Raw genomic sequence first — 12,418 nt, forward strand, 5'->3', positions numbered from 1 at the left:
CAGAGAGGATATGACAAGACACTCTAGCCTCACGTCTCACCACGACACACGAAGTCAGCTCCTGAGACACCTAATTGCAGAGATGCACAGCCGGGGGTGAGGGGTTGCGGGAAGAGAACAATTTTGCAGGGGACCCACTGGGAGAGGCTTGTTGGGAGGGCCCTTTGGAGCCATGTCCTCATTCATTTCCTGGGCTCACCAGAGCAAAAGAGGACTTCTACTGTCCACTGTTGTATGAATGAAACCAGTACCCAGGGGAGTAGGGACTAGGCTGGTGCCACATGCAGCAGAGATGTGGCCACAGTTTGGCTGGTGCCAGCCCCTCAATCTCAAACCAGTTCTTCCTCACCTTGATGTGTCCTTTACAATCTCCTGTGACAAGGATCAAGTCTTTCTCGTCCGTGGCCATGGCACCCACACCCACATCCCCCTGGTTTTTGAAGTCCACAGGGAACTTCCCCAACAGGCCTCCACTCCCGTGAATGGACCAGGCATAGATGTAGCCATCGATGCAGCTGCTCAGCAGGGCGGCTATGTGTGGCAGGCGAGGCCTGGTCTGCAGGAAGATTATCTGTGGGAAAGAGGCAGGCCCACTCAGCAGTGCTATGAGCTGGGACTCGCCCTGGCCACTGTCATGTGGTGCCGAGGGCCCTGGGCAGGTCACCACCCCCTCCCAGTCCCACACTTTCCTAGATGCCCGGTGAGAATGCTGACTATCTATCACTCTTCCTTCCTAGCTGAAACCAAGGAATGCTCTGGTACACTATGAGCTTCATGAGCACAAGGATTTATGTCTTTTTTTGTTCATTATTTTATCCTCAGTAACTGTAATGGTGCCTGACATATGGTACATGATCAGTGAATGTTCATTGAAAAAAGACATACAAGGGGCACCTGGGTGGCTTAGTTGGTTAAGTGGCCTCATGATATTGGCTCAGGTCATGATCTCAGGATCTTGAGATTGAGCTCTGAGTCAGGCTCCATGATCAGCAGGGAATCCACTTGAGGCTCTCCCCTTCTGCCCCATTCCTGCTATGTCAGAAATTACAGTGTGGTTTGGGGTGCCTGGGTGGTGCAGCGGGCTAAGCAACCAATTCTTGGTTTCGGCTCAGGTTGTGATCTCACAGTGTCATAATCTCAATGTTGTAAAATCAAGACCCACTTTGGGCTCTGTGCTCAGCAAGGAGTCTGCTTCAGACTCTCTCTGTTCCTCTCTCCCTGCTTGCTCGTTCTCTCTTAAATAAATAAAGCTTTAAAAAAATTACAGTGTGGTGGCTTATGTGTTCCAAAACACTTCACCTACAACAAAAACTCTTGATTATCCCTCTATCATCATACATGTCCAAAATAAAATTAACCTGCTTCCTGTTGGCCCAGGTGCCAGGGCCACAGAACCAGGAGTCTCTAAACCAAAGACAAAGGGCAGGCATTTCCCCACTTTATGCAAGTATACTTGCATGCAGTACAAAATGTGGATAGCACAGACAGATGAGAAGAAATTAAAATCATCCACAGAATCCCAATACCCAGAAATAATCTCCATGAAGATTTTAATGCATTGTCTATAAAGACTTTTATCACTTTTAAATTATGAAATACACAGAAGGGGAAGTAGGTGAGAGGATAGGGTAACTAGGTGAAGGGCACTAAGGTGGGCACAAGATGAGATGAGCACTGGGTGTTATATGTTGGCAAATTGAATTTAAATAAAAATTTTTTAAAATTATGAAATACACATGCAAGAATAGACAAAAATACTCATGGAAGAAGAGAGATCCCAGAAACAGATTATAGAAGACTCTAATACTATATAAGAATGATAGACTCTCAAGTCAGTGGAGAAAAGAGAAACTATGCAATAAATGGCATTTGAAAAACTGGCTATTAACTTAGAAAAAAATTTTTGGATTCATACATCACACCATACACAAAACTACTCAGATGGGACAGAAAGATGACTCAATAGAGACACAATTATAAATATCCAGGAGAGGGGGTACCTGGGTGGCTCAGTGGTTGAGCATCTGCCTTTTGGCTCAGGCATGATCTCAGGACCCTGGGATCAAGTCCCATATCGGGTTCCCCGCAGGGAGCCTGCTTCTCCCTCTGCCTATGTCTGCTTCTCTGTGTCTCTCATGAGTAAATAAATAAAATCTTTTTAAAAGTATCCAGGAGAGGGACGCCTGGGTGGCTCAGCGGTTAAGCATCTGCCTTCCGGCTCAGGGCGTGATGCTGGCTGGAGTCCTGGGGATCGAGTCCCACATCGGGCTCCCCGCGTGGAGCCTGCTTCTCCCTCTGCCTATGTCTCTGTTTCTCTGTGTGTGTGTGTCTCTCATGAATAAATAAATAAAATCTTTTTTTAAAAAAAGTATCCAGGAGAAAATATAACAAACTTTTCTGTGATTTTGAGATAAACAATGCCTTTTTCTAGTGTCACAAAGGAAAATAATAAAGAGAGGGATCCCTGGGTGGCGCAGCGGTTTGGCGCCTGCCTTTGGCCCAGGGCGCGATCCTGGAGACCCAGGATCGAATCCCACGTCAGGCTCCCGGTGCATGGAGCCTGCTTCTCCCTCTGCCTGTGTCTCTGCCTCTCTCTCTCTCTCTCTCTGTGACTATCATAAATAAATTAAAAAAAAAAATTAAAAAAAATAAAAAAAAATAAAAAATAAAGAGAGCTAGATAAAAACTAAAACCTCAGCGTGACATCACAAAGGCAGATGAGGTAAAAGTATCTGCAAATATACAACAGGCAAAAAATATATATATATATTTTTTTATATACACACACAGACACACACAACAAGCAAAGGATTCATTTCCAAAGCATTTAAGGAGCTCTAAGAAATTAATGTGAAAAACAACGGACAAAGGATATGAGTGAATGTTTAATTTATTGAAAAAATACAAACGTCTAGGGGCACCTGGGTGGCTCAGTTGGTTAAATGTCCGACTCTTGATTTCAGCTCAGGTCATGATCTCAGGGTCATGGGATCAAGCCCCGTGGTGGGCTCTCTGCTCGGCATGGAGTCTGCTTAAAACTCTTGGGACGCCTGGGTGGCTCAGCGGTTGGGCATCTGCCTTCAGCCCAGGGCGTGATCCTGGAGACCCAGGATCAAGTCCCACATCGGGATCCCTGCGTGGAGCCTGTTTCTCCCTCTGTCTGTCTCTGCCTCTGTGTGTGTGTGTGTGTGTGTGTGTGTGTGTGTGTGTGTGTGTTTCATGAATAAATAAATAAAATCTTTTTAAAAAAACACACTCTCTCTCTCTGCCTCCCCTTCTGCCCCTGCCCCCCACACTCATGCACATGCCCACACTCTCTGGAAGGAAGGAAGGAAGGAAGGAAGGAAGGAAGGAAGGAAGGAAGGAAAGAAGAAAGAGAAAGAAAGAAAGAAAGAAAGAAAGAAAGAAAGAAAGAAAGAAAGAAAGAAAGAAAGAAAGAAAGAAAGAAAGAAAGAAAGAAAGAAAGAAAGAAAGAAAAATGTCTAACAAACATATAGAAAGCTCAGTATTACAAATAAAGAGATATTTTTTAGAAAAATTTCTACCTACCAGACTGGCAGAAATTAAGAAAAGGCTAGTATCCATCACTGACTTAGTGTAAGGACAAAGGTAGATGCACACACCATTGGAGGGAAGGCAGTTCATCACGGCCTTCTTAGAGACCAAATTGGCTTCATCCATCAAAATATTAATTGTGCTCATTTGGTGATCCATCAATCCCACTTCTGGAAAATCTAGCATAACTGCATAGACAAATCTATGAGGATCTCAGTTGCACCATTGTTTATAATAGCAAAAAACTAGGAACAAGTTAAATGTCTATCATTCGGGCATTCATTAAATAAGTCATGGCAAATCCAAAGAAAAGTACTGAAGCCAGGGGTAGGTACCAGTGAAGTTCATAAAGCTTAAGGCAAAACTCAAGCTCAAGTTCAAAGCCCTTCCAAGGGAGGGATTAGCAACATGTGATGACTGTTATAATTGTCAGCTATAAGTTTTAGAATTGTCATTTCTTTTCTCATTCTAAATAAATTTTCACCTTTGTATCGAGTTTTTTATTCATAATTTTGTGTTATTTTTCATAAGGTATGCCTACCAAGTTATGTAAGTTTTAGGTTCAAAAAAGCAAAGATTGGCCCTCTGTATAAAGCCATTAATAAGAATGGAGTAGATAGATTTATAAGTACAGAGAGGAAAAGTTGTCCGCTCTACATTGCTAGGTTTAAAAAAAAAAAAAGCAAATAGCTGGACTATAGTCTCAAATGTTCTCAATCTTGTTTAAAAACCAAAACCACAGGCAGCCCGGGTGACTCAGAGGTTTAGCGCTGCCTTTGGCCCTGGGGTGTGATCCTGGAGACCAGGGATCGAGTCCCGCGTCGGGCTGCCTGCATAGAGCCTGCTTCTCCCTCTGCCTGTGTCTGTGCCTCTCTATCTCTCTGTGTCTCTCATGAATAAGTAAATAAAATCTTAAAAAAAAAAAAACACACACACACACACACCTGTGTGTATATATAGCAAATAAGTATATAAAAATAACTCTCAAACAGGCACACTTAATTTTTTATTGTAATCATTATTTATCATTTTATTTTTATTTTTTTAAAGATTTATTTATTTATGATAGACATAGAGAGAGAGAGAGGCAGAGACACAGGAGGAGGGAGAAGCAGGCCCACGCCGGGAACCTGATGTGGGACTCGATCCCGGGACTCCAGGATCGCGCCCCGGGCCAAAGGCAGGCACTAAACCACTGAGCCACCCAGGGATCCCCTATTTATCATTTTTAAAGATAATTTTGTCATAAGCTGACTCCAGATCATTAAGTATTCTCAATAAAATGTGATTCCTCATACCAACACAGGATTCACCAAAATGATGTGCCACCAAGATCTCCCATTTCTGAATTGGGGAAAGTTGAGGCTTCCTTCCCAATCCTTCCTGCACCACCCCTGGGACAGCTTGAATAGGCAGACTGAAGGTACATGATGGCCAGAGACTGCTGCAGGCTCAGAGAGGGCCATAGGTCTGCAGGAGGACATAGTCAGGGCTGTGGCCAGTGTCTGGAGTGGACACAGTAGGATGCCCTGCCCTGGGCAGGACTGAGCAGGATCCGTGGGGTTGGAAGGCAGGTAAGCAACACTATTCTTTTTGTGCTCTGCACGTGGCCCCTGAGACTTTGAAGAGAGTCTCCTGCCCAATTTGGAAAGAGCTTCTGGATTGAGGTTGGTGTTCCAGCCTCACTCATCCCAGAGGTCCCAGACAGCTCTCAATAGCAGGGCAACTAAAGGTCTGCCTGGGACCCCTGCAGAAGAAGCTCAAGCTACACCTGGGCTGGGCTTCATGCCTCTGGGAGGGGTTTGCTACTCTCCACCCATCTCGTCCCTCACTGCAAAGGAGAGGGTCAAGGACTGGGCCTTCATCTACAGACCATAAGAGACACAGCTGCACCTGGATCTATGTCCTTATCTCCCTCCAAGGGCCAGACAGAAATGGTTGCAGGAAGCCTGCCAGGTAAAACTCCCCATTTTACCCCATCCACCTGACTCTCATCCACTAGGGAAAGGCTTGGACCAAGGGGGACCCTCTCCAGGGCACCATCCTGAGACATTCCACTCTGTCTGCCACCCAGTTCCCCAGAGGGAAAGGACTTTGCTGTTTCAGGAACAGTGGAGGTACAAGACAGAGCACTTAGAAGCCAGGAAGCAAGGTCAACATCAGATGTGGACCAGCCTTGCACAGGACATGTGCACACACACAAACCACAGTGCCTAAAATTTCACCAATAGACATTCAGCCCTTTGCATGCAATCTCCAAAGATTCTTGTCAAGGTTCATGACACAAATCATATTACACACAGATTGGGGCACTAGGTGGCTCAGTGGTTGAGCATCTCCCTTTGGCTCAGGGTGTAATCCTGGGGTCCTGGGATCAAGTCCCACATCAGGCTTACCATGGGGAGCCTGCTTCTCCCTCTGCCTATGTCTCTGCCTCTCTCTCTTTCTCTCTCTGTCTCTCATGAATAAATAAATAAAATCTTTAGAAATATGTATATTACACACAGATCACCAGTCCAGATAAAAAGCCCAAGGAATTCCCAATGGTAGCAGGACAAAGAGTCAAGGACACAGACTTTGAAAACCAACAGATCTGGAATCAGGCCTTGGCTCAGTTATTTTCTGACAATGAGAATCTTGCACAAGTCACTTCACCTCATTGAGCCCCAGTCTCTATCTATAAAATGGGAATAGTAATAATACGTACCCACCAGGGCTGTTTGAGAAAGAAAAATAATTCATGTAAATGTTTAAGCTCACATCTGGCAGATACTAAGAGCCCAGTAAATATTAACTGCTGTTGCTATTATTATTAGGCTGGAATATAGCGCAACATACCAAAAGCTTTCTAAGAGTGCATTTCTAATCCTGGAGTCTCTGAAGTAGACAAGAGATCCAATGTTGCTATAAAGGCAGAGCCTGTAAATCTACCCCTATGGCAGAAACAGTGGGCCAGCCTGGACAGGTCAGGCATAGCATATACCAAAATGCCATGCAGCTAGTAAAAGAGAGGCCAGGGCTCCACAGATACTGCAGGAAGAGATGTCATGAGGTGTCGATGAAAAAGAGCAACCTGCAGAGTAGTGTATAAGTAAGAGGATACTATTTGGCTAAAAAATATTTATAGGAACAAATATACTTTCATATATGTATGTACTTGTGTATGCACAGAAAGGCATCTATGAGGATACCACATGCCTTAGAACTAGTTACCCCTGGAGATTGAGGAAGAAGGCAAGTCATTCTTTTATTTTATACACTCTTGTAAGGCTTGAAGTTTTCAGTTTTAATGAAGGACATGTACCATATTCTAATTAGAGAGAGAGAGAGAGGAGAGAAGTGCTCTTTATTGAACATTTCAAATAAGCTCTCTTCAGTGAGGCCTTTGCACCCGCTGCTCCCTCTGCCTGCTTCACCATCCTTCCAAATAACTAGAGCTTCAAACTCTGCAAATGCCACCTCCTCTGTGAAGCCCTCCCTGACCACCCTATGCAAACAGCCACACCTCTCCATCTCCCTTGCCATCCTCCCTACTCTAGCCTCAGTTTTCTGGATCTCCACTGTATTTACTCACCCATGACCTACCGCTTATTTTACTTGCTGGTTAATTGTCTCACCCCAACTAGAAGTCAGCTCCATGAGGGCACAGGTTTTTGTTTCTTTTATTCCCTGCTGCCACCCCCAGAGCCTGGCATGTGGTAAACACTCAGTGAATAACTGTCTGTGCCCTGATGGGACTAGGTCACAGCCAAAGGTCAGACTCTGAGTCATCTACTTTGGTCAGACTCAGAGGCTGAAAGGGATAGGATCTTTTGAGCAATTGTTTCCAGGAATCCATCCTTTCAGTGCACTTACAAAAGTGCACAGAAGCATATGTACAAGGACATTCAATGCAGAGCTGCTCATCAAAGTTAATTGGAATTAACCTACATGTCTATCAAGAGAAGGCTGGCTTAATCGTTTGTGACACATTCAAACTACGGGCACTCTGCAATTATTACAAAGAATAAGATAAGTTAACAAAAGAATAAGATGAATCTAAATTACTGATATGAAAACATCTCCATGTCACATAGTTAAATTTTTAAAAAGTACATGGTAGGACATAACTATAATTTTATACCACTGGTCTAAAAATAAAAAGGATAAAAGCAAACCCAGTTCACCAATCCACTAGAAGTGACTGTGGCTGCTACTATTTTATTGAATGAGACATGTTTAGGACCTTTATATTTTGCTTTATACACATTTCTTTTATTTTCTTTTTTTAACCAACTAGTGTTACTACTTTGAAAATTTTTTTTCTTTTAAGGCTTTTTTTTTTTTAAGGTAATCTCTACATCTCATGTGAGACTCGAACTAACAACCCGAGATCAAAAATTGCATGCTCTACCAACTGAGCCAGGCAGGCACCCCAAGGCAGTTTCTAAAAGAGACAGAAGTGCATTCAGAATCTGGAGGACAGACAGTCCAACCACTCACAGCTCTCCACTCCACTACTGCAGGACCCAGCTCTGCAGGGCACTGCTCCCCTATTCCTAGGTCCCCAGTGTCCTAGAGCTGGGAAAGGGGGCAGTCCTGCCACACCCTGACACAACTATGATGTGTATTTTCACTAGGCCCCTGGTAGGGACTTAGGGAACCCAAGTAGTCTCTGAATTACTGTTATCTTTGCGGATCAAAACTAGAAGGGACCTTAGTGATGACTTCATCTAGTGGTGACAACACAGTGTGGGGCACCCAGGGTCAGTGAGGGGAAAGGTGCAAGGGGGAGAACAGAGATGACCCAATCCCTACTCACATGCTGTACAAAACACCCTACTAGAGCTCAGAAGGGCATTTTAATAGTGGGTTCTGGCAATGCTGCTTCTCCTACTTCCCAGTCCAGCCCACCAACCAGAAGCGGACTCTTGACAGCCCTCCATGCACACCCAAGGAGCTTCCCCACAACCCCCACCACAGCAGCCCTCAAGCCAGAATCCTGAATGGTACCTTCACCTCCACTACGCCTCTCCAGGTCCTGGGGAGAATCAGGCTGGCCCCCTAGGCTTGTCAGCCCTGCCCTTCCCAGCCCAACCCGACTGTTCATGCCCAGCTCACAGACCAGACCCTGCCTACACGTGGCCCACCTTCTCCACTGATGTGTTGGATTGCAGTAGTATCTTCTTCTGGAATTCCCCTCTTTTCCTTTGAGCGTCTCTGATGATGGACTGTTTGCCATGGGGCATTCTTAACAGCTTGGGGCTTTGTGAACTGACATGTTTCTGGAAAGAAAAATGGGCCTCCCAGATCATCATAGTGGGGGAGTGTCTCCCTACCCTGTGGGGGAACAGAGACCAGAGGCAGATGCTGGAAGTACAGCCAGCCCAGCCCTCCTCAATAGATCCACTGCCCTGCGAAAGGCCCAGCCAAGTATGTAAAGGATTCTGTAGTAAAGACACTCCAGCGCTGGGGAGTCTCCATTTTAAGTAACCAGAAGCTTCCATTCTCAGGGTAGAGACTTGAGTTTGCCTTTAGAGTACACCCCCACCCCAGCCTTGTCCTGGAAGAGACCGCTGGTCAAAGGAGAGGGTTAGGGAGTATATATACCCATTGCTCTAGAAGATGTTAGTGCAGTGGTGCAGCCCCGATACTCCAGAGGTGCTCCGAGCATCCTGTAGTAGTGCAGTATGAGCGCCTTAGAGTAGAACCTGCTGGAGCAGGGGACGTGGGCTCCAGGTCTACTCTGCCTACTCCTGACAAGTGTCATGTGTTAGTGGAAGGGTGTGGGGGGCAGGGGAGGGAACTCTCTTTCAAACCTCAGTTTCCAGGAATGGGAATCAGGCTTCAAGGGCTGAAGCAGTCTGATGGGCTCCCCTGGCTCCACACAAGAGATATTGTACTCACTGCAGAAGCCAAATCCCCCGCTCTATCTCCCTACCCCCTCACAATGGGATCATCAGTCAAGGCTGCCCCAGCGTTAATCCTGGGGCAGAGATGAGAGGTCAGAGGGAAAAGGAAATAGTTTGCCTCTACTTGGGCCTCAGACCCCTGAAGCCTGGTTTCCAGGGAGATGAGGCTCAGCAGCAGAAGTAGGCAGGCCCCAGTGGCTCATCTGTGCCAGGTCACACCTGCTGGGAGACTGAAAATGTAGCCCCAGCAACTAGCCTATGGTTGATTCCAGGTTATTTGGGTGGTCTGCCCTCCAGGTCTGGCCCCTGAGCTTGTAGATGCTGCAGTCTGGTACTGGCCATGCTCTAGGAAAGGAACATGCCCAGGATTGAGGCAGCAGAGTGGGCTGCATATGGTGAATCTAACCAGGGAGGTGGCCTGCCTCACTGCAAGGCTCAAAGCAAATTGATGGACCCTCTATCAACTGCTCCATATAAGGACACAAACACACAATAGGCACACAGGTAGCTAGGAAATGAGGGTAATCACCTGACTCAGCTCCGCTCCCACCTGCGGGGACATGGGCTTTTCTGGCTCCTTGTCTCTGGGGCGCTTCATCACTGGGGGAGCTGACATCAGGTTCCGTTGCAGGTTGGCATTGGCTACAGCCCTGGCTCTAGGTCCCAGGGGCTGCGTTGATGGTTTGTATGCCCACTCCTTATGTTCCACACAAAGCTTGCTGGACTGGAGGCTCTCAGCCAGGGAGTTGTCCACTTCTTGGATCTATGCCAGGGAGACAACTGCCCCTGTGACACTGTAATGCCCCAAAGAGAAATGCAGGGCCTCCTCAGCCCAGTAAGGGCCCTCCAGGTGCCCCAGGGCTTGCTCCCTAGAAACCGAGTACCCTTACAGTCATCAAACAGGAGCTCATAACCCTGTCCCAGGGCCAACCATGAATGCCCTGAGTACCCACAGGCAGATACTACTCCCATGAGGGACTAGGTCTCTCCATCTGTAAAATGGACAATGGTTTCCAAATATTTGTGAGGTCACTTTTAATCTTAAGGGAAGTTCCGAAGTATAAAATAGGTAAAAAGCCCAACTACTCTAGGGGAAGCTGCTACAGTAGCCTCTGAGCATCTCTCCCCAACATGTTTGGAAAGTCACTGGATGAGGTGACCCTGAAGGCCCCTTCCAGCTTTCATCTGCAAAGATAGCATAATTCAGAGATAGTGTGGGTTTCCTAGATCCCTCCCATGAGCTCAGTGAGCCCGGATTAACAGTATGAGTAAGATAGGAACCGCCTTCAAGGAGAGACAGAGGAACACGACCAGCAGCACAGCCTCTGCAGTCAGACTGCCTGGGTCCGGACCTATCACTTCTTAGCTGTGCAACCTCAGGCAAGATGCTTAACCTCCCTGTGCCTCAGTTTCCTTGTCTGTCAAACAAGAATAATTATAGAAACTAGCACCCAACTATCTAGCTTCCAACTGCCTCCAAAGTTATCACGTGCCCTCCCCTTCCCAGGAATGCTTCCTGCCCGCCCTAGGCCCTCCAGCTGATTCTCACCCATAGCCGAGACAGACCATACCTTCTTGGGCAGCAAAGGCCAGGGGCTCTTAGAAGCATTGAAATTGAGGATGGGCTTGAACAGGTTGATGTTCCAGAAGAGAATATCTCCATTGTAGGAAGAGGTCCCAAGGAACTGGTTTTGGTACTTGGCCATGCTCAGAACATCTTCCTTGTGGAAGCTCTGCCATTGGTAGTACAGGAGGACTGGCTTGGTCTCATGGAGCCTACAGAGGGCCAGAATGGGGAGGGCAGGGAACTTGGCCTTCAGTGCTCCACAGGAAGGAAACACCAAGGCCTTTAGATTCTGGGAGGCAACTTGGGAGAAGACAGTCAGGTTGAAGCTCTGCCTCACTTACCTCATTTACTAAGTGCCTACTATGTGCCAACTACAAAGGCTCCGTCCCAGGGACTTTATATAAACTAATCTTCCAGAATTGCCCTGTTCAGACATCTGAGTAAGGATTAAAGGACAGAAGTCATGGCCCTAACAAAGCCCTCTAAAAAGGAAGAGGCCTTGCACATTCTGTTCCCTCTGCCTAGAATGTCCCTCCTACCCCAAGCCCTTTGCTGCTTCACTGAGAAGATCCCACTCCACCCACTACATCCTCAGATGAGCCTTTCCGGACTGCCCCTGAGACTAAATCAGATTTCCATCCCCTCCCCATAGAAAGTTGTACGTTTTTTTTCCCACAGCACTCAAAAGACTTTATCATCGGGATGCACTGGTGGCTCAGTGGTTAAGCACATACCTTCAGCTCAGAGCATGATCCCAGGGTCCTGGGATCGAGTTCTGCATCAGGTCCCCACAGAGAGACTGCTTCTCCCCCTGCCTATATCTCTGCCTCTCTCCCACGGTCTCTCATGAATAAATAAATAAAATATTTTTTAAAAAAGACTTTATCATCATAAATGAAGTCATTTGATTAGCATCTGCCTCCCCCTAGGAGGATAGAAACCCCATCATTCTTGTTTATACCCATCTCCAGCACATAGCACAAAATCTAGAACATGGTAGCCTCACAGACTGATGAAGGAATGGATGGGTAAGCAGATGAAGCACTGAATGTTATTCACCATGAATTTCTTGCTTGGTCTTCCAACCACTAGGGGAGCTAGGAATGGAGGACCCCATGTGAAGTAGAGAACAGTCAGCTGCCCTTGCTACTCACATGAAACAGGTGATTCTCTTACTCCATCCAGTCACGTAGAACACTTTGTTCATATGGACAATCCCGCTAATCTAGTGAAGATGAAAGAAAACAGAGCCCTAAGGCACCTCAGAGGAAATGGCCCTGGGCCCCGCATGTCTTCCTAATCATACCAAGCAAGAAGTCAAACCTCTCCATGATGATAAGAGTTCCCTAAAAGCGATACCACCATATATTTTTTAGAATGTGCTCACAATATCCCATTTGATATA

At 46.4% G+C, this 12,418-nt stretch overlaps 1 protein-coding gene across 3 annotated transcripts in view; it reads right to left on the minus strand.

The window, feature by feature from the left end:
• EFCAB8 (EF-hand calcium binding domain 8) overlaps positions 1–12,418 on the minus strand; it is a 52,452-nt gene that overhangs the window by 16,653 nt on the left and 23,381 nt on the right. For 2 of the 3 annotated variants that reach the window (XM_041733422.1, XM_041733420.1), the window contains 5 exons: positions 12,168–12,238; positions 11,018–11,222; positions 9,976–10,209; positions 8,685–8,819; positions 350–571 (listed from right to left, as the gene is read on the minus strand). In XM_041733422.1, the coding sequence (XP_041589356.1) occupies positions 350–571; positions 8,685–8,819; positions 9,976–10,209; positions 11,018–11,222; positions 12,168–12,238 (867 nt within the window). The remainder of the gene's footprint in view (positions 1–349; positions 572–8,684; positions 8,820–9,975; positions 10,210–11,017; positions 11,223–12,167; positions 12,239–12,418) is intronic. The other variant, XM_041733421.1, reaches the window with a different exon arrangement.

This window comes from Vulpes lagopus, chromosome 18 (assembly GCF_018345385.1).
Source record: "Vulpes lagopus strain Blue_001 chromosome 18, ASM1834538v1, whole genome shotgun sequence".
In the NCBI taxonomy this organism is placed as follows: domain Eukaryota; kingdom Metazoa; phylum Chordata; class Mammalia; order Carnivora; family Canidae; genus Vulpes; species Vulpes lagopus.